Consider the following 23,238-nt stretch of genomic DNA (forward strand, 5'->3'; position numbering starts at 1 on the left):
TTAAATGAACTGACAAGTAAGAAAATGCCAAAAAAGGTTCAGTGGACAGCGAGCTGTCAAAAAGCATTCGATGACCTAAAGCAGGCCATGTGCACGGCGCCTATCCTCAAGAGTCCAGACTACTCCAAACCATTCATTGTCCAAACAGACGCTTCTGAGTTGGGTGTGGGAGCTGTACTTTCTCAACTGAATTTTGATGGTCAAGACCAGCCCATTGCTTTTATAAGCAGAAGGCTGACCCCTAGAGAGAAGAATTGGTCAGCTATTGAGAGGGAGGCCTTTGCTGTGGTTTGGGCCCTGAAGAAGCTGAGGCCATACTTGTTTGGCACTCACTTCAAGATTCAGACCGACCATAAGCCCCTCTTGTGGCTAAATCAGATGAAGGGTGAAAACCCCAAACTGCTTAGGTGGTCCATTTCCCTACAGGGGATGGACTTTACAGTGGAACATAGACCTGGTACTGATCATGGCAATGCCGATGGGCTCTCCAGATATTTCCACTTAGAACAAGAAGACTCACCTGGTCAAGGTTAGCTTATTGTTCCGACGTTTGGGGGGGGGTCATGTAGGAGAGTAGGGTCTGCAATCCTATGATCACCCAGATTTTTTGCTTTTGTTTCACTGGTTTACGACTTTCTCTGGCTGTGGGCCTGCTAATCAGACCCACAGCCTGGCTGTTCTCTTTCTAAATTACGAGATGTACCCTAGGTGCATTTACCAATTGGTACTGGGCCACCTTATCAGACCCTGTAACTCAGGGCGTAGGTGTACCCAGGGCCGCCAGGGGCTGCAGCATGTATTATGCCACCCCTGGCTGGCCTCCTAAATTTGACACAACTGGCTGCATGACAGCTGGGGCGAAGTCGTGTAATCACCCTTTGCTTTAGATATAGTAGCCCTATATCTAACCACACAATGGACACCCGAGTTCCTATCAGTCACTCCTATGGCAGGCCTTGACAATCCTGAAGGCAGAGTGCGTGGGCTCGTGTGAACTGTGCTCTGGCCCGAGCCGAGCCCGGTTGCAGCTTGCGGATAAAGGACCCAATGGCTGTTCCATGATAACACGTACCACATCGGTAACTTCGGTGTCGCGTTATCAAGACATGTCGAGTAAGGTGTCATACGAATCGGGATGCTGCCCTCTCACCAACCCCGGTGACGAGGTTAGCATTCCGCCCTTCTAGAGGGACACGACATGTACGTAACTGTGAACCCCGGTTAAAGTTAACGAAAGCCTCAGCTCCACAAAATGGATGCTGCCACCACAGACACGAGTCTGACCTCCTGCTGCTGGGAGTCCTTCCAGCGAGGAGCGCTTGGACAAAGGGTTTCCTGTCGAGGGCGGTGTTCGCACCGTCCCAGACAGGGTTTGTGTATTCTGGGTAGGTAGGGCTTTTGCGAGAAGGTGACTGTGGAGTGGCACCCCGGTGCTCACTACGCATCTGCCGGTCAGAACCAGTTCCAGGGGCGCCAGCCCTGGCCTGGGGAAAGTCCGGCAGGGGAGAGGGGTGTAACTACCCCCCTTCCTGGTCCCACCCTTAGGGCAGGACCTAGTCATGTACCCACCCCTTTCTTTAGGATAAAGACCGGAGCGGGGACCCTTCCAAATTAGATCATCTTTGAATCAAGAATACTTTCTACGAAAGGACTTCGAGACTCTTCTCAAGATTTCTCCCTTGTGACTAAGGAGTAGTCACCCTGCATCAGCGGGCACCATCTAAGAACTCTGCGGTTTGCTGCAAGTCCTTCCTCAAGGATCCGACGGCCCAGCTCGACGAGAACCGGCTTCCCTGGCACCTCTGACCTCTACCCACGTCATCAGCTCAGCTGTGATCTGTGGGTGCGACGAGACCTCGAGGGACCGGCCATCATCAGAACCTGCACGCTCTTAACCAGCACGACCATCGAAGCAATTCCCTGGTGAGTGCTCTGGGGTCCGAGAAGCCCCGACCCTGAGCCGCTCCAGCACCGAAGTGCAGTCTCCCAGCATCTCCACGATCTGCGTGGGGCCCTTCTGCTCGCTGCTCAGCACGTTGTCTGGTCACTAGCCGCTGGCTTGTGCCCTTCTGTGACGACATCCGAGAATCATCACTGCTGGTCTGGTTGCTCCAGACTGGCCCTTGCTTCCATCCTTGCGAGAAGCACCCCGGACCCTCCTGGTCCACTCAAGACGCCATCTTAGGCCCACCACGTGGCCCTGAGATTTGCCAAGGCTTGTTGCCCCTTCCTGGGCCCAGCGACGCCGACAGCATCATCCTTCGTGGGACAGCTCGCACCTCCACCGTGGTCGCCGACAACGCCTCCTGGTCCGTGAGACTGCAGAGCCTAGCGTCGCCCACTCACCTGGTCGAGGTGACGGCCAACCGGTGCCTTCCTGGTACCCTCTGACTACTGGCTAGTAGTACGAACTTGGTCCCCTCTGCTTTCAGGTATCATCAATCTCTGATCCAGGCTTGGATCTCTACGAACTATTCATCACTGGTCGCCGGCCAGCAACTCCTTTTCTTCCGGCTCCTGGCTCGTCAGCGAAGACCCCGACGCCTGTAAGACTTGTGCAGCCGCAGCCCTCGTGGCTAGGTAACTCGGCATTTCGGTGCCTGCATAGCCTCTTTACTCTAGGGTCCCGAGTCCTTCGCTTCCGACTTGCCTTATCGGGTCCGCCCGAGACCTTAAACTTTCCGTGTCCTCGGACACTTGTTTTAATTGTGCACTTGAAGTATTTTCCTAAGAGATTTGGTTTGTGCTTAGTACCCTGTCCTCATAAAGAGTACAGGGCTGTTGTGATTCTTAATAAATATCCTGTTTATTTTCATAACACTTGTGTGGTGTCCTTTCACTTGGTGTTCAAGGGGTACATGTGTGGTAAACAGCTGGCTTAACGCGCCCTCTCGAGTCTTTAGCCTTAGACTGCTCGTATCCACGCTACTAGGATAGCTGGTCTATAGGTTGACTTACAACCAAACACCATAAGGGTCGTTGGAATGATACATAGCGGTCGCTAGAATAGCGAACGTTGCATATCGGGCCAACTTCTCACAGCTGCTACCCAGGCTCTCGGTGCCTTTTGTAGCTCGTTCTTCCTTGTGAGGCCTCTGACTTGGACTTTTAGGCTCTTGCAGATGGATTTCAATTTCCTCACATTGTAGAGTTCCAACCTATCCTCCTCAAAGGCAATTTCCAGGGATGCAACGGATGATGCTCTTGATTCCGGCATGACGAAGTAGCAAGTTCAAACTGGCAAGATCAAAAAATAGGCCAAAAAGAAAAAGGACTAGTATGTGGCACTTAATGGTCTGCGATATGGTAGTGGTTCACACCAATCACTGTAAGTCAAGTGCAAACCAATGTTAGAAATGGGGTTCTCTAGTTGGCAAGGGCTTGCACCTTTGTCCAAGTAAGGACCCTTCTTCCTAGTCAGGATAAGGAAGTTACACTCCTAAAATAACCCCTGCTCACCCACTTGGTAGCTTGGCACGAGCAGTCAGGCTTATCTTAGAGGCAATGTGTAAGCATTTGCACATCACCGACAGTAATACAGTGTAAACACTACAAAAGGACAGCACACCAGTTTAGAAAAATAGCCACTATCTTTATATACAAGACCAAAAATCAGAAGAATCCACACTACAGTACTTGATGTCAATAGCTCCGCCCGGAGCTATAACGGCATTGTGAGAAAACAAATCCAAACAGTTCCAGCTGGTCGCTGCATCGCGGACCAGCTACGGTGTCGGGAAAACCCGCAAACAGTACCTGTTAGAGATGCAGGTCGCCGAGGCTCTTGAAGTAACTCACGTTGCAGGTCGTGCTCCTTTCCGTTGGGATCAGTAGCACTGGCATCGGGTGTTGCGTTGCGAAGTGCAGCGTGTGGTTCCCTCAGGCAGCGGTGCGAACAGCGGCCCGGTGGCGGCGTCAGATGGCATAGTCAGTAAGACCAGGGTCACAGTGCGAGGTGAAGGGGGAGCTCATCACGATGCTGGCAGGTAACGGTGCAAGCAGCAGCTTTGTCGTTGCTGAAGCGCTGTTGTCGGCCGATGAACGGGAGTCGATGGTGCTGGCCTCGGTAGGCCAAGGCTGCGGTGTGGGATGAGGGCGGTGCATCGTGTAACTTCAGAGCCGTGCCCTCAAACCATGGTGCAAGCAGCGACTCTATTTTGGCGTGGAGCGGCGGCATTGGGGTGGCCAAGGGATCGTCGTGAAGCGAGGCGGTGCAGAGTGCGTTGCCCACAGGTCGCGGTGCGAGCAACGGTTCAGTGGTGGAGTCAGAAGGCGTCGTCGGTGAGACCGGGGTCACAGTGCGGCGGTGCTCTATGCCATGCCCAGGCTTCAGCGTGAAGCGAGGCGGTGCAGAGTGCAGTGCCCACAGGTCGTGGTGCGAGCAGCGGCTTGGTGGGCATCAGCAGGCGTCATCAGTGAGAGCAGGGTCGCAGTGCGGCGTTGCAGTGGTGCCCTTTGCGGTGCCTTCAGGACACGGAGTCGGCAGCAGCATCGTAGACATCGTCAAGTTGCTTTTCTTCTGTCACAGCACAAAACACACAGTCCCCTGTGCTGAGGGCAGAAGAGCTTGAAGTAATTGCTGTTCCTGAGACTTTTTGAACAGGGGACAAGCTCTACCTCAAGCCCTTGGAGAAACTCATAAAAGTAGATTGCAAAAAGTTCAGTCCAGTCCTTTCACTGCCCAAGACAGATGCAGCCACTGTCGGCTAACACAGGAAAGCACACAGCAAAGTGGTAGTCCCTCCTCACAGCTTCTCCAGCTCTTCTTCTTCGCAGTCTTCTTGATCCAAAAGAGTTCTAAAGTTCAGGGGTCTGGGACCCAGTATTTGTATGCACAAATCCTTTGATTCTCTAGACAGAGGGTGTCTATGCCCAGCTAGAACCAGCTCTGCCTTCTCTGGTGTGATTTCCAGGCAGGGGGTGGAACCGGCATTGTCAGAGGCAGAACAGGCCCTTTGAGGTGCAAGGAAATCTCCTCCCTCTTCCCCCATCGTAGCCTAGGTCTATTCAGCCCTTTCCTGACCTACCTAGAGTATCGGGAGCCACCCTTGTTTCCCATCTGTCGTCCAAAACCCAGACAGGCACTCCGCAATCCAGCAGAGGCACATGGGATGACTGAGCAAGAAAATACCTACTTCCTAAAAGTGGTATTTTTAAACACAGAATGTAAAAATCACCTTTACTAAAAGATGCATTGTTAGATTCTGAATTCAGGCATACTAAATTGTATTTTACCACCTAGTTCCCAGGGCTAGTTATGTTTTTAAGATGTTATGAACAAACTTCGCATTCTGTCCTATGAGGAACAGGTAGCCTTGCAATAGTGAAAAAACAATATGGGCTGTAATTCACTATCAGGACATGCCACACACACCAGGGCATGTCCTACCTTTCACATACACCGCACCCTGCCCTCAGGGGTACTTTGGGCCTACCTCAGGGGTGCCTGACATGTACGAATAGGGAAGGTTAGGAACTAGCCAGTGTGTGCATGCGTCAAGCCGACATGACAGTTATAAACTGCGCGCAGACTCTGCAATGGCAGGTCTGAGTTACCTTTTTAAGGCTACTCACTGGGTGGCACAATCCGTGCTGCAGGCCCACACGTAGCATTTGGTTCCCAGGCCCTGGCACACTCCGTGCACTTCACTAGGGGCTGACAAGAAAACCAAACAGCCAATCATGTAAACACCAATCCATAACATACTACACCACAGGAGCACTTGCGCTTTACCACTGATCAGCAGTGCTCAAAGTGCAGAGAAACGATACGCCAGCAAAAACAGAGTAAAAACCGGGAAGGCGGAAAGCAAAAGCTCTTTGGGGATACACGCCAAAAGATGCTAAGTCTAACATTCACCCAGCTGTGAGACCGGCGGACCTTGATCCCCAGACCTGGTCACACTTGGCAGAACTCTTGCTGAGTTTCTCTATGTCGAGGTACAGCCACAGCTGGCTCCTTGATGGCTGAGAACTTGAGTGCTCCAAGCCTGACTTTTTACAATCTATTTCCAGATAGATTTAGTGTTTCAGTTTTTGGAGTTCAGGTTGGAGGCTGCATCCTTTGAAGTGTTCATTCCTATGTCCTTTCACCAAATAAGCAGTCTGTCACAGGAGTAGCAAACCATTCCTCACAACACAGGCCATGGGAGGGACTCGTGCTGAATGTCAGGATCACTGGTATACATCTAACGTAAGGTTACCATAGGGTCTGAGTCCTACTCTTTGATTCTCTTATCCGCCCCATCACCTTCTTGAGTTGTGCCCAGGCCCTCTGACTAGTGACTTCTTTCAGGATCAAAGAGCCCTTTTGAAGTGTACTGAAGAGCCTGGCTCTTTCTTTCTCCAGTGTGTGTCCAACCAGCTCTCATTAGTGTACAATCCACAAATCTATCTGGGGGGATGCCTCAAAATGCCTCTCCAGAAGATCCTGGGCTTCCAATATTGAACCCACAGGCTTCCATGTACTGCACATATCTCTGTGTTCACAAGCAAATCAATCACCCAGGTTCCTGTCTACTGCACCCTGAGAGGCCTACATCTCAGTGCACACGCACAGTGCACACTCGCAGACACGCTATGGGGAAGCCCAGCGGTATAAGAAAGAGTGCAGTCTGTGAGACAGGCCTAGATCATGCTGCACACTGATGATTTGCGTTCACCCATGAGCATAAAGCAGCACCAGGGATCCAGCTATTGTTGCAGCTGGGCATTCAGGGTAGCAGTTCACGTCACTTATCATGCCTCTCCCAGGTCAGGGTATCCCAAACCAACAGCTAACCTGGAGAAGTCAGGTTGTCAGATCAGATCAGTAAAACTAAATAGGAGAGTCCATTAGCTCCACTCCACTACAAAGTCTAACTCTTGCAACAAAATCGACCATTTCTAATATTATTATTTTGTATTGCATTCTTGTATAGGCCATAGCTACTCCTGGGGGTTTTCCAGCTCTTGGAGGACAGGAAGAACAGATTATTGAGGAGATCTAAAACAGCCAAGTCTTCAGTTCCTTGCCACAGGTGGACAAAAAGACTTGTGGATGGAGTTCCGTAGCCTAGGGCAGAGAAAAGAGAAAGAGCGGGCACCTATGCGTTTATTTATAGGGAATGAGAAAAGCAGTCGATTGCTCAAGCGCAAAGTGCCGGAAGAGTGATAGAGAACCCTCAATTTTTGCAGGTGCCTGGGTCCCAAGAGTGTGCTGATTTTATACAGAAATCTGAGTACTTTAAAATGTATTTGCCTATTGATTGGGAGCCAGATCAGGTGGCAAAGGAGACTGGAAGCAGAGGAGTGTTTGCAGAGCCAGACAACAGAGTTCAGAACCACCTGTAGGCGCTTTATCACAGTCTTATCTGTTCCTAAAATCAAGATGTTACAGTAATCCAACCTTGATAATATCAAGGCTTAGATGACTGTTCTGTGAGCAGGAAAGGGAAGTATCCACAGGATCTTTTTAAGCCCTTTCAAGTTGGCGAAGTCTCTACAATTTGGGATTCTCTTCCTTCATTGCCATCAACTACTTCAATGGCTTATGATCCATTTGCACTAGAACCTAGTGCCAAACATGCAAAGGTAAAGGTACACAAGGCCCACTCTACTGCAAAGCACCCTTTCTCAACAGCCGGCCAGTTCTGTTCTGTTGGTAGTAATCTCCTACTAATAAAAGTCACTGGATCTTCTCTATGAAAGACTGGCTCTAGTTCTGTTTGGGTGCAGTGCATCGGAAATCGGCAGTCTACATTCTCACGGACTTTAAGATTACAGAATGTACTGGCCACAATGCAATACACGTGGCAGCTTTGATTGGCAGTAGCCGTGTGGGAGGGACTGTATGAACCTGTTATAGATATTGGTTCTCTTTGCTTTTTGCGCATTTTAAACGCAATTGCTAGTACGGACTGCTCTGATCTCCTACCTCGGACTGATAGAGTGACGATCACAGATATGGGTTATTTTTAGCTGTACCCACACTTGCCGAATTGATTGGACACACTTTCCATTCTTCAACCTTTTTGGTTTATCCATTTTTGTGGCGGCGACAACCTGAAAGCAGCAACTTAAGGACTGCTGATCTGACTACCATTGGACTCATTTCTTTAAATTGATTGAAGTGGATGTTCCATATCGCATAATTACGAGCAGTACGGATACGGCGTCAGGGACACTGTGGAACAACGAGTTCTGGCATTTTGAATAAAAATACAACGTGACTAGCATTTGGCTAATTTATACTATTATCGCCCTGAGGAAGCTCCCCGTATGGGAGCGAAACGCGTTGGCTGATGAATGAAATGGAATGTTCTTAAAGTGAATTGATTTCTAATAAAGAAGTGACTTTTTTCATCTACTCTGGCTTACTGGTCTTTGAGTGCTGCGCACCCCCATTTGTTATATGCATACTTCCTTGTTCAGTTCCTCAAATGCTTCCTGACACTTCTCATTACAGATCACTATCCTGGGTACCTTCCTGCACAAAAACAATCATTAATGGAATTTTCCTCTTTCTATGCATGCTGCAGAATGCAGCACGCTCAGAAAAAACGAGGAGAAATAAAAGTATTTCTCCTTGTTGCCCCACTCTTTGGACGCGTAGGATTCGGATGCATTCCCAGGTTTAGGACACTTTGTAAATCTGGGAATGTGACAGGTTCCATGGAAGTTGCGTGGGAACACCCACCGCCACACACACTGAATGCCCGTTTCATGCAGAATAATGCGTGAAAGGAGTCCATATTTACAATCTCACTCCTCAGTGGAGGCTCTTGGAGGGTGTTCAAGCCTCAACGCCCAGAAGTGCTGCAGGGAGGTGTTTTATCCACGCCGCCACCGCCAGGAGTCATTTCAAGGCAGCCAGGAACCTTGAAGCACGCCGCCACCGCCAAGAGTCAACCAACTGCTGACTACACGCGCCGCCGCTCCGGGACTACAATTCCCGGCAGCCCACGTGGCGGCGCGCTTTCTGACAACGCGAGGGCGCCAGGAGGCGCACTTAAGCGGCGCAGAAACCGGCGGAGCGGGGGAGACCAACCTGCACTTACCTGACAAACGCCGCCACCGCCAGGAGTCATTTCAAGGCAGCCAGGAACCTTGAAGCACGCCGCCACCGCCAAGAGTCAACCAACAGCTGACTACACGCGCCCCCGCTCCGGGACTACAATTCCCGGCAGCCCACGTGGCGGCGCGCTTTCTGACAACGCGAGGGCGCCAGGAGGCGCACTTAAGCGGCGCAGAAACCCGCTTTGCGGGACGCCCGGAGCGAAGCCCGGGCAAAGGGCGGGCCCTCTACGGCCAGAAGAGGCTGGGCTGGGCCAGAAACGCTGCAGGAAAACTCTGCAAGACCCAATATTCAAGTAAGCCTTGCGGTTTTAACTGCCTTTTTGTCTGCTCAATACTGATCTTGTGTGGATTCTGCTAATCATGCCCAAGAAACTTGAGGAAGTTCAGTCAAACACCATTAACAATTATCTGGTGCAGACTGTTAAAAAGATAAACATGCAGAGAAGAGAGTCTCTGGGGTTGAGCCAATCCCCTGATCTACGATGTCTGTCTCCTTCCGCATCTATTTTGATTGATGACACTATATTGCAAGAAGCTCACTGTGTGGCTACTACTAGCGGCCCTATTCCCCAAGGATTTACTGATACATCTGTTAACGCTACCCCGGCCCCTGAGGGATCTAATGAAGAGGCCGAGGGTAACACAGACACTGACATTGAACTTGATCAAGAGAAACAGATTCGTGCCTCAGCGGACGAGCAGTCCCCCACAGGGCATGACACCAGGCCAAGACGACTTTGCACTAAAAATCCACCAAAGCGGGTGGGGTTACGTTCAGGGGCAAGACGGAAGAGGGCTATTACCCCAAAACTTAAGCAAGTGATTAGTGTTGAGGACACATCAAATCCAACTCTTTAGGATGCCTTTTTTGAAAAAATTGCGATTTCCTTGAGTTAAAAATCAACACTATCATCAAACCTCTAATATCAAAAATTGACAAACTGCAAGCGGAGGTTAAGAAGTTGGGTGGACTTCATACTTTGGTTGCTGGCGGGGTAGAAAACATAACTACAATAGTCAAACATCTGAGTAACAACATAGGGGGAAATGTTGCTGGAGATGTTGTAAGTGAAAGTGTAGGAAATCAATTGCCTGAGGAGAATTTAACATCTCACCCATCAACGCTGACTGTTAACAATGAGGGTTCCTTATCAGTCAATATTCCAACAGACATAACCTCTTTGGTAAATATCCCCCCAGTACAAACACACTCAACAGACCCTCTACAATTTATAGTAGAAGCCACACCTGTGGTTTTAGTCTTAGCAAATGTCCCTCCACTGGAAGGGGGAACAGTGGAAAGCCCCACTTCTCTTTGTAGCAAGGCCTTACACTGGTTGACCAGTAACACACGGCTAGCACCAGGGGGAAAGCACCATCTGGCAAGTGTAATTAAGTCAGTAACTAGGGTCCCCTGGTTGGGAAACCGGCCTAAAAAATTTAAAGGGGATTGTGTGGCAGTGAGTTTTTCAACTAATGATGTCCTTCCCAACATTCTTGCTAACCTATTCCCCCCCCAACGCAGACGGGGTACTGTTGTTCCCTTAACTTTAAAGTTTTTCTACGGCGAACAGCAGAACGTTACTTATCCAATGACTCCTGCCCCAGGGTGGGATAGTAATTGGGACTTGAACTTCAGATGGGATCAGGACCCAAGGCACAATATAGCAGCTCACCATTATCATCCAGCACAGTATAATCCCGTTGCACAACCCCTTCAATTGTTCAACCGCTATGCCCCGTTATCCTTCATGGATCAAAACGATTGACTCTCCCCAAGACAAGATAGTAAAGGTGAGGACCCTCAGCCTGCTCTCAATCCATTAGTTCAGAACTCTGTAGGTATTAGGGCCTGTAGAATTATGAGCTGGAACATCGCTGGTCTCAGAGCCAAATTTAATGATAAGAACTGGCTGGATATAATAAAATCCTATGACGTTCTTGCCTTTCAAGAAACATGGGAAACGTCAGACAGTCTGGTTCTGGACAGTTTTTCCCATTTTTTTGTACCTGCAGACTCTAGTAAGGCAGGAAGGGCAAAGGGGGGCTTGGCTATATACATTTCATTAGATATTCAAGGAAAGCCAAGGCATATTAAATCTAACTCAACAAATTGCTTAGAGGTTGAACTAACTACATCAAACTCCTATCCCATATTATTTGTTAACTTTTAAAATTCCCCTGTCAGTCAAACCCCAAACGAGCATTTGGTAACATTAGAGGAATTCCTGTCCACCCACAGTGAGAATAGCGCTTATGGGTACGAGGTGATCCTCATGGGAGACTTTAACATCCATCCTTGCCATGCGGATTGCCATGTGGAATATGAGGAATGTTCCCCCCATTCCTCTCCACCGCATTTCGAACATACATCACGTGGACAGGCCTTGGAATTGCTCTTAGCTACTTTTAACCTTTATGAATCATGTAGTTGTCCTACAGGCCCGAGGTTACCGACATATGTGGGCAATGACACAGGCACAATTATAGATTATATCTTTTTATCTTCTAGTATTCTGCCTGAAGTTATTAATTATAAGGTAGAAACTACAGTTTTTAGTGATCACAACCCTGTGATTTTAGAGATTATATCTCAGGGAGTCTTGGGAAAAAGGAAGATTGATGCCTCATGTGCCACAGAATTAGTCCCAAAAGATCAGAATCGGAGACTGAAATGGGACCAAGTAACCCCAATCACCTTTTTGCAGGAAACTCTGGCTAAAGTTGAGGGGGAGGTTGCTATTTGTCTGGATAATAAGAACTCTGGTGCCACCATGATTGAGGCTTTCAACGCCATCTGCCGTCAGGTCAACTCAGACCTGACCGTAAAGACAAAGCCAAATAGGACCAGGGGCCCCAGATGGTTTGACTCAGATTGTTCTAAGGCTCACTCAATCCTCCTAAAGGCTCTAAAAAACAAACCTAGAGATAAAGAGCAGATACCGTTACTGAGGAAACAATACAATCACGCTATCAGGGTGAGGAAACTTGAGATAAAAAATGAGGCCTGGAGTGATTTATTATTGCCCGAAACACAACGAGATAGCGCCAAATTTTGGGCAATTATAAACCACCCATATTTTGCGGGACAAGACAATCAGAGAGCAGATTGTATTATACCAGATGATCAGTGGGTGACACATTTTAGTAACATCTATAGTTGTTCCGATACCACCCCAGACCGTGAGATGTCACTCACACAACTAACAACCACCATCTCTCCCTTTAGCCTAGAGGAGGTTAAGAAGGCAATTAACGATACACTCCATAAAAAGGCACCGGAGCCCGATGGGGTCCCTGCAGATTTCTTTAAGAGTGCTCCCGAACTTAGTACCAATATTCTCACAAATATTTTTAATGCTACTAGGGACCTCATTTTTCCTATTAGCTGGGCCAAGTCCACGATAGTACCGATCTTTAAAAAAGGACAGAGGACAGATCCGGCCTGTTATAGGCCAATTTCTCTCATAGATTCAAGCGTTAAAATCCTGGGGAGAGTCTTTTTAGGAAGACTGACCCAGCTCTTAGAAGGGAAGGGCGTTCTATCAAACGCACAATATGGCTTCAGAGCCAAAAGAGGAACTTTAGATCAGTGCCTAAATCTAGAACTAATTTTAAATAAATACGTAATCGCCAAGGGGGGTTCCCTGTACATGGCCTTAATGGACCTCTCATCAGCATTTCACCTGGTTAACAGGGCAAAGCTGTGGAGGATCCTTCTGGCCATGGGCATCGACCCCCCTTTGGTTGGATACCTAGCAGAATTACATAGGGACCTTATGACCTCGGTCAGAGTGACTAGGGAAGGAAGATGCACTTGCCACTTTAACTCGGAGAGGGGGGTTAGGCAAGGGTGTATCCTTGCCCCCCTCCTCTTCACTCTCTATATAAATGATCTGGAGGTAGTCATGGCAGCATCCCACACTGACATTCCGCGTGCAGGCGAGACAAAGCTACCTGTCCTCCTGTACGCGGACGATGCAGTCTTACTGGCTCGCTCCGGAGTGGCACTGAATAAACTCCTCTCATCCTTTGGAGATTTCATGACCTCGTTGGACATGAAAACCAATACAGAGAAATCTCATGTAATGATTGCAGGAGCCGCAGGCAGGAAAAGAAAGACGAAAACATTTTTCTGTACAGGGAAGGAGGTTAGGAGAGTCCCATCTTTTCCATACTTAGGGTTGACCTTTGATGAAAAGGGCACTTGGGGCCCCCAGCATTCCGTTAAAAGCAATGCTGTTGCAAGAGCGGCAGCAGGGTTGCTTGGTTTTGCTAAGAAATTAGGTGCCCGTCCCATGGAAAGCATTATTAAAGTCTACAAAGCAAAATGTGTGTCCGTTGCCCAGTACGGTTCTGCTATTTGGGGGTATACTAGTCATGATAAAATCCAGAAAGTAGAAAATACATTTTTGAGATCTCTGCTTTCAGTCCCCCAATCGACTCCCACTTATGCATTACATACAGAGCTAGGATTGGGCTATATAACTGATATCCTAAAATTAGCCCCAGTCATCGGATGGATGAAAACTTGGCTCAACCAGGAGCTCACACTAAACCACATTATTTTAAAAGATTGTTTAGCCCTGGATAGAGCCCTACATATCCCGTGGGTGAAATATGTACAAACGCAGTTGACTTTAGCCGGTCGACCGGAGCTTTTCTCATCTCCAGACTTGATAAGACAGGAAGACCTTAAAACAGTAAAAAATACCCTGACTAATCTATATGTCTTGGAGAGGGAAGCCATAGAGTTAAAAAAAAACCACGGTAAGGAAACATTGTATGCTGACATCTGTCCCAGGAATGGAACCATACCTTCTCCTGGTAACTAAACCATACCATCGTTTCCTCTTAACGAGATTTCGTTTTGATTTGATCCACCTCATCCTGGGCAATTTTAAAATTTGGAATAGACCTGACAATGCTGAACCATGTGACTGTGATCACTTTTCCACCCAGGATACGATTCACTTTATCATGTTTTGCGGACATTACAATGAGATTAGAAAAAGATATTTGCTCCCAATCCTGCGTAATCAAGGTTTTATTCAGGTTAAACCAGCTTTGATGTTTTTGCAACTCCTTCCTAATGCAAGAGTAGCCTTCCATGTTGCTAGTTTTTTAGTCGCAGGAGCACGCACAAATAAGCACCGTACTAGAGTTAGGCACCTTACTGAACATTGACTTCCCTTTTTACCTTACCTATTTCTAAATGTTTGTTTTTTAAAGGGTCTCTTTTAACATTTTTAACATTTTTACATACTTTGCTTGTATATTGTGATTTTAGCACTTTTTAAACATTGATTATCTGTCTTAATTATGTATTAACTTGTGCTCTGATGAATTATTGCTATGTATTTATGCTCGTTCTTTTATGATTTTTAATAATCGAATAAAGATAATTGACTGACTGACTGACTGACAATGCCATGAAAAGTCATGCGAGGTGACTTTACATGGCCTTGTAAATATGGGCAAGCCCATTGCCTCTCTGATGCGTCAAAAAAAGTGACACCCCGGCGGTGCAATGGGCTTGTAAATAAGCCCCCTTGTGCATAAAAACCGGACTTCTTATGCTACTGGAGTAAACTGCAAATAGGCCAATGCACAGCACCTGGACCTGGGACTCCTATTTGTTAGGTGCCGCCAATTGTCAGAACTTGTTTCAGAGGGCCAATGGGCAAACAGGGGTTACTGCGCCTAACTATGGGGGTGAGACCTTTTACTCCTGATGTTTTACAAAAAACAGATAGGGACTCATCCCCCTCTCTAACAATGACTGCAGGATATTGATGGAAACACTGAGAGGTGCACAGAGGAAAGTCAACCACTTAGGTTCCAGGTCGTTTTGGAAACAATGGGCAACGGGAAGGGGACTGGCACGTTCACCTCCTCAGAGCAGTCAAATGGGGCTGAACGTTGAAGCACGGCGGGGCATTGGCTCAACATATTAGGGCCAGGCTCAACAGTTGCCTTGACCTTTTTGTGCTGATTTATTTCACAGCTTTCTTACATATTTTAAAGCCATCTCGCTGAGGTATGAGAAGGTGTTTCGCTTGTTAGACGGGCAAATAGGACTCCAAAGATGGTAGCACCATCAGACTGAAGGTGGTGTAGGGGTATGCCAACTTGTGACAATAGCTTCCTTTTGGCAGCAGAACTGCAGAATAATTGTAATATTTATTGCAAACTGTGGTTAGACACCAGAACTGTTACTGAGTTCCTTTTCAAAGTGGGTTTTTGTCAAACATTGGACCTTCCACTTGTACTCACAAGGAATTCACCCAAGGATTCATGGCAGGAGTAAGGTTTTACTACAGCACATTTCTCTGGCCTAAGTGCAGAGACATTAGCAGTGAGCCAAAGAATAAGTGTTGTGGTTAGCCTTGTAAGTTTGTAAGCACCCACAAACTTGTACATTTGTGGACATTCAAAAACTGAAATCCAACCCCTTTTCACCTTGGAAATGATCTGAGATTTTCTCTAGCAGCGGACTCGGTTTACTCTCTTTTAGGATGGGAATTAGAATGGATCACATCTGATGTCATGGCAGTGAAGGCAAAGGGCATTCACCAGGGGGAAAATGTGTCTTGAGAAACAAGAATGTGCTCTGCACTTTTGACTACCAATCCAACTGTGTGGAGCTGGTCACCATGTAGAGTTATGTACAGGGGGCACAGACACCTGACAAGTGCAAGGGTTTTCTGGAAAGCTCTGCCTGCATTGGCCATGGCATCTCTAGCGTATTATTACACCTGTCTAGTGAACTGTGAAAAAGTGTTCAGACAGAATTGTAGAACTCTGTCCATCCTTTAACACTTAGCTTCCCCTATCTGGCCCATCAACGTACATATCAAGCTTCTCACATATACCATGGACATTTCCCTTTCTAATACCTACTGTGTCTCCTACATTAATCCTGGATTAAAACCTAGGATTAATGTGACATTCCTGCTCCACTACTTACCTTTTCACCCTCCGTCTCAATCACCGCCAGTTCAGATCTTCTTGAAGTGCAGTGCCTTCTGCTTTCATCCCAAGGAACTTCCTCTTGAGAGAAGTAATAACACTTCTCCTCATTGTAGACCCAGTTCTGTGGGCAGAGTTTGCATTTCATTTGTTCTGCAACAAGAGCACAGGTGGATTTCTCACAAATTGTCTTCAATTTTGAAGGTGAACACCATTAGTGAGTTTCCTAAATGGATGCACTCAACTGTACCCCGAAAACCAATGATAGCACTAAATCACCGAGGATAACACGAGACAAGAAGCTCAACATGAGAGCCCATATCAACACTACAAACAAAACAACAACACACAACCCAAGACTGATCAAAACTTTCAAGCAATCCATTTCTAAAAGTGACCTCATAGAGGTGTTTCAGGCGCTCATGATTTGCAGATTGGACTTCGGAAACACAACTATCATCGGGACTCCAAAACCCATCTTACCCTGTGAAAGCCACACTCAGTGCAGGCGCTGGGCCTGTCTCAGGAACCCATGATGCAATCACATTACTCCCACGCTTACCACACTTAGCTGACTCCCTCTCCAAGCATGTGGTGTCTTCAAGACTGCATGCATGACCCACAAAGCACTGCTCTATGGATCTCCAAAATACCTAGCACAAAAAAGAAGGGCCATATGTACTAAAGCATTTTCCAATAGATACAGAATGAGTAAAACCTTTTGATACATCTGGCCCTAAATCGGGAGGGCAGTACTTGCTACGTAGTTCTGATTCAATGCTACTGGATGCACCCAAAATCAAGAAAGAAAGACAGCAAGCTCGATCCTTTTCAGGAAATGGTCCCAGAATCTGGAACTTCCTTCTGCCTGAGATATGCACAAACCTCTCCCCGGTCATCATCAAGAGAAATGGCAAACCATTTCTGATCGAGAAATACTTAAGACGTTATGCCCGACCGCAACCAGCTCAACCAAAGACGGACAAAGGTTATGTATTCATTCTCACTGATGTTACCTGTACATAGTGTGATTAAGCAACATCTTATGTTACATTCAGGATCTATGTAATATTAACTTGTGCTATGTGCAGCGCTCGGATACCCTTGCGCCGTGTACTGCTCAATTAAACGCTGAGATATGTCAATAAAAATAAATAAATGGGCTGCTCCTGTTTGAACAGCTTTGTAGAATGTGAAGTTCTATAGTATGCAATAGCAACTTCCCCAAAAGTAATGCTACCAATTTTTAAATTCTCTTGACCATGAGCCAGACATCGCTGTGTGGCACCACGATCAGCCCCTTTCCCTCTTTGGGGGTCCTTGTACCACTCTAGCAACAGAGGTAACAGATATGGGACTCCAAGGACTCCCCAATGTCCCAGAGCCACGCCCAAGCAGTGGATCCAAATGAGGATTTCCTTTGCATTTTGGTATATGTAGTCCGGTGTATCCCATTACCAATTCATGACGGCAAGTACCAAAACCAGAACACAATCAATCAATCAATCAATCAAACAAATTTGCATAGCGCGCTACTCACCCGCTAGAGTCTCAAGGCGCTGGGGGAAGGGGGAGTCGCTAGTGCTTGAACAGCCAGGTCTTGAGTTGTTTCCTGAAGGAGAGATGGTCCTGGGTCAGCCGTAGGTGGGTGGGGAGGGAGTTCCATGTCTTGGCCGCCAAGTAGGAGAAGGATCTTCTTTGCGAGTACGTGGGACGGTGGCGAGGGCGAGGCTGGCGGATCGGAGCTGGCGGGTGGGTGTGTAGATTGTGAGGCGGCTGTTGAGGTATATGGGGCCCATGTCGTGGAGAGCCTTGTGTACATGGGTAAGGAGTCTGAATGTGATCCTCTTGCTGACGAGGAGCCAGTGCAGGTCTTTCAGATGGGCAGAGATGTGGCAGTGACAGGGGATGTCCAGGATGAGTCGTGCAGAGGCGTTCTGTATGCGCTGGAGTCACTTCTGGAGTTTGGCTGTGGTTCCAGCGTAGAGTGTGTTCCTGTAGTCCAGTCGGCTAGTGATGAGGGCCTGGCTGACTGTCTTCCTGGTTTCGGTGGGGATCCACCGGAAGATCTTTCGGAGCATGTGCAGGGTGTTGAAACAGGATGATGAGACGGCGTTGACTTGCTTGGTCATCGTGAGCGAGGAGTCTAGGAGGAAGCCCAGGTTGCGTGCGTTGTCCATTGGCTTGGGGGCGGTGCCCAGGGCAGGGGGCCACCAGGAGTCGTCCAAGGCAGAGGGGGATGGTCCCAGGATGAGGACATCTGTCTTGTCTGCGTTGACTTTCAGACGGCTGAGCTTCATCCATTCTGCGACGTCTTTCACTCCTTCCTGGAGGCTGGCTCTGGCGGTGGCGGGGATCCTTTTACACGTTGAAATAAATGTAAATGTCTTAAAACTAGCTGTTTGTTACTAAACTCACACCGGTGTAACTTTCCTAAGGCTAAAGGGGGAGGGTGGTAACTACAATAGTTAGAAAAAGTGAAATTGATATCCTACACATTTAAATATATTACGAAGCTATAAAATATGATAAAACTGGAATGGTATAAATGCTTAATTGTATTATTTTTCCTTTGCTCAATAGCATGAGTTCCGTGTGATGTGGTGCAGCATTGTTGCGACTCAGCGACACTTGTTTAGCCGTCAGGCCGGTTGTGACTGAGACTTACTCAGGGCTGTAAAAATATTGGTCCTGCTAATAAAAGTACATGAACCAGAGTCCAGTTATTGGTTAATAGACCGTGGCCTAACTTCCTTCGTGAGCTACCCTCGTGGGGAGTAAGTGTAAAGCACACAGATGAGGGAGAAAGAAGTGTGAGAGAAGAATAGTGAAAGTACAGGGAGTAGTATAGTAAAAACAACATAACAATATCATTTAAGCAGAGAACCGTGTATATCTATATACTTATCTCCTAGTTCCTAACGGGTGAGTACCTAGTGTTTCTGCTTTCATAGGCAGTAGGTCAAAGTATATTCAGATTTAGCTAGCAAATGATAGATGCCTTAACATAAGCCTATGGGGCTAGGAGAGTGCATTCAGAGGTAAGCTCTACCAGGTGTTTTTTCACAGCCACAATAGCTGTATATATACTGAGCAAGAATACACCATCTATATGTAATAATAAAAATAAAAGCATTATTTTCCCTTTAGGTATTCTACTGGGCTGAGGCGCTTTATAAATTGTGTAGTAGGAGCTGTGTTGTTACTCTTAGCTATGCAGTAGTCTTCAGGGATGTACACTTAAGGTAAACATTTAGGGCCAGATGTAGGAAAAATATAATTTACGAGTCCTTAATAGCGAATTTTACCCATTAGCTATTAAGGACTCGCCAAATTGAATGTAGGTAGTAATCTCTAAAATATTAGCGATTCCTTAATATTCCTTAATAACGAATCGCAAATTGAGATTAGTTAATAAGGAATACCAACCCATTAATTCCTATGGGCTAGGAGGCCAATAGGATGAATGGGAAGATATTCACTATTTGCGATTCGGTATTGAAGAATCGCAAATAGCGGGAGCTATTTCAAGGGTGCCAGGGTGTCAAAAGGACACCCTGTTGCACCCCTGAAATGTGCATGTGTGCACATGTGGCGCACATACATGCCCTAAGGGCATGGATGTGTGCCACATCGCACTTTAAAAAAAGCAAAAAAGTGCTTTTTTAAAGGAAATCGCTCAATAACTCCAACTTGAAGTTGGTGGTAATTAACGATTCCTTAAGGCTAAAGTGCACTTTCTTTTGTGCTACTTACATTGCATTTAAGGAATTGCAATTAGCGATTCCTTAAATGCAAGAGCAAAATAAGGAATCGCAATTTTGCGATTCCTTATTTTGCATGTAGTCAATGTCCCAGGTGTAGTTTTAATTTGTAGTCCATCTCGCCTGTAAGCAAAAAACAAGCATTGGCAAAGCCTATATATATATATATATCACCTTTGCAATGTGTCAAGCTGTTGCCTTTGCCAATGCGTGTTTGTAACACATTGTTCAAGAAAAGTAAACAGAAAAATATATTTCAAAATGACCACTGGTGCATCATGACACAGACCACACACTGGATCACTCTTGCAATGGTTCTGGTATGAAAAACCCTATTCCAAGATGGCCTCCTGTGCATCCTGACACATGCATCATGATGCACAAACGGGCATCCTGGACTGGGTTTTCCCAAACTAAGAGCATCCAAGATGGCTAACGGCACATGTGCTGTGAAGCAACAATGCACACGCACACGACCTGGGGCATCACCAGTCATTTTGGCTTATTTTGTATTTTCAATTTACTATTTGAAGATGGCAACCACCATTTTTGAGGAGTAAACTAAATCACAAAAAAAAATGCCTGGACTGCAAAAAGAAAAGAAAAGAGTGTATTGATTGCAGTGCACAGCAGCCGGGCAGTAAAAAAAATAACTTTAAAAAAAGAAAATATAAATGACACGGTGGCTGTGAGGGGTGGGGAAGCAGAGAGCGAATATAGCAGGGGGGTGTAACTATTGATCCAAGGCCTAATTTTGTCCAGGCTGGACTACAGCAACGCCATTTATCTGGGAGCTCCGGAATCCACTCTCCAAACTTTGCAAAAAGCCCAGAATGCCGCAGCCCGACTACTTACGAACACCCCAGCCAGAACATCAGCCAAGCCTGCACTGAGGAAGCTGCATTGGCTCCCAATCAGGGAAAGGGTAACTTTCAAGGCCCTTTGTCTGGCCCACAAGGTACTGCACAACACAGGCCCCCCAATCCTCAACAACTGGATCACACCCTACAGACCCACGAGAGCGCTTCGATCCGAACATGGAAACTTCATCATGATCCCCAGGGTGAAGAAGGCCCGTGCAGGTGGCCGCCGTTTCTCAGTCAATACTGGAATAAAAGGGAACGCACTCCCCTCGAGCCTCAGAGCAGAACCAAATCTCCTACGGTTCAGGAAGTCTCTTAAAACCCTACTCTTCCCTTGAGCCGTCGTCATTCCCGACCTTCATCCCTTAGGAGCACGAGGTTCAGCGCTGGGATACCCGTTGGGTGACTACGCGCTCTAGAAAAACCAAAAATAAATAAAAATAAATATTCACTGTAGGTCACGTTCAGGGGTGTAACGCAGGCCTGTACTGCCCCTGCGGCTCAGGGGGGTCCCCCCAATACTTTTAGGGGGCCCCCAATCTTTGAAGGTGACCCATTTAGTCCAAGGCCAATTAATATCTGTGAGATATGAGTGACTCTAACGTGTTGCCCCATAATTTTGCGTTTTCCACTGAATTCATGGCAGGGCCACATGCTGTCTACTACCTGGTAAGGAAGGGGCCTGTGCAGGCTACATTTAAAACTGTTCCCAAATTGTTCATATAAAGAGTGAATAATAACAGAGTAGGAATGCACCCTTATCTCACCCCACCTTCACTGGGTCAGAAAGGCTTCCATCCATCTTATACCTAACTGCTGCTCTTAAATCAAGAGGAAGTTCTAATAAAGAATTCACAAACAGCCTGATTCATGAAAACTGAAATCTGCGAATTCTAAATTGCGATTAATACCGAATCGCAATTTAGAATTCGCAGAATGGGATTCATCAAAAACTGCGAAAAAATAAAGCGAATCGCAACCGGCCGCAAAAGGCGATAGCGATTGTCCAAAATCGCAGAAAAATCTCTAAATCTGTCCAATTCCGTGTAGGAATAGCGATCTCGCAATTTGCGAGATCGCAAATTGCGATCTCGCTAATAGCGAGATCGTAAAAACGGGAAGTCGCATTTCGAGCACAGTAATGACATCACAACCAGGAAGCAGGCAGTTCCCTCCCCCATTGAGAACACTGAGGCAGAGATCGAAGCAGCACCAGTCAGAGCTCCTCTCAGAACACCTCCAGACTTGGAAACTTTTGGATATTGGAGACTGCAGCAATGGCAGAGGATGCAGCAGCAGGGCCCAGTGACACCGGGCGCAAGCGCAAGCTAAAATTTTCGGAGCGGGGGGCTGGAGCATCTAATAGATGGAGTCTGCCAAGACCACACCAAACTTTTCGGCAAGGACTCCAGGAGGGTGCCTGAGGCCGAGAAACGGCGACTGTGGCTGCGGATCTGCGCCAGAGTCAACGCAGTGGGAGTGACACAGAGGTCCATAGACGACCTCAGAAAGAGGTGGTACGACGACCGAGGTCGTGCCAAGGAGAGGGTGGCAGAGAGGCTGGGTGAGAGCCTAGCAACTGGAGGTGGAGATCCAACAGTCCCTCCCAACACCCCCCTGGAGGATCGTGTGGAGGACACACTGCAGCGTGAGGCATGTGTTGGGGTCATCCCTCTGGACTCATCCCGACCCACCCAAGACAGCCAAGGTAAGTGGCATGCGACTGCGACCCTGTCCCCTAACAATGGCCATGACCCTATAGCCTCCCATAATCAACCCCAGTCATGCAATCCATGCACATCAGGACATGCCCAATTGCATTGTGGGACATGTAGTCTTCCCACAATGTACAAAAACTCCAATGCAGCCAGACATGTCCCAATGTACGCAATGCAACAGGCAGTCAGGGAATGTTAGCCAGCATGCATGTAGCAACTGCACATGTGATAGATACATGCAATTAATCTACGTCCACTTTCCATCACAGGTGGCGCAGACAACAACAGCAGTGACAGCGAGAGGCTGCAGATAGATGAAGCATCAGAGGAGCCTGAGGGTGAGGAGGAGCAAACAACCACACAACCAGCTCCATCAGGCACAGCTCCATTACCAGCTGCAAGACCACCACCAGCAGCTCCAGCTCCATCTGGCACAGCACCATTGCCAGCTGCACGACCACCACCACCAGTGCCAGCTCCATCAGGCACAGCACCATTGCCAGCTGCAAGACCACCACCAGCGGCACCATCACCATCCGGTGCTGCTAGACCTGCGACACAGCGCACACCCACTGTGGCCAGCCAGCACAGCAGGCATGTTAGGGAGCCGCAGCAAAGCACAGCAAGCACCGGCAGGAGGGCGAAGGCTGTGCGTGTGCCAGGGCTCAGTATTGAGCGCCGCATGCTGCGCGTGCACCAATTGCAGGCCCGACGCCAAGGTGCTATTCAACTTCAGCTGCACAACATAGGCAGAAATGTTGCCAATGTGTCCGATCGAATTGACCGGATGACAACTGCCATGGAGGCAAACACAGCGGCCATCATCAGCCAGCGCAACATCGCCCGCCGCCGCCACCGCCAGCT

The 23,238-nt window shown here is 47.6% G+C and overlaps 1 protein-coding gene across 1 annotated transcript in view; it reads right to left on the bottom strand.

Annotated features, from left to right (window-relative positions):
- Positions 1 to 23,238, bottom strand: part of LOC147700554 (C-type lectin domain family 12 member A-like) — a 70,177-nt gene that overhangs the window by 34,349 nt on the left and 12,590 nt on the right. Inside the window, exon 4 of the mRNA XM_086928450.1 lies at positions 16,028 to 16,182. Within this exon, the coding sequence (XP_086784576.1) occupies positions 16,028 to 16,182 (155 nt within the window). The remainder of the gene's footprint in view (positions 1 to 16,027; positions 16,183 to 23,238) is intronic.

This window comes from Lissotriton vulgaris, chromosome 7, assembly GCF_964263255.1.
Source record: "Lissotriton vulgaris chromosome 7, aLisVul1.2, whole genome shotgun sequence".
In the NCBI taxonomy this organism is placed as follows: domain Eukaryota; kingdom Metazoa; phylum Chordata; class Amphibia; order Caudata; family Salamandridae; genus Lissotriton; species Lissotriton vulgaris.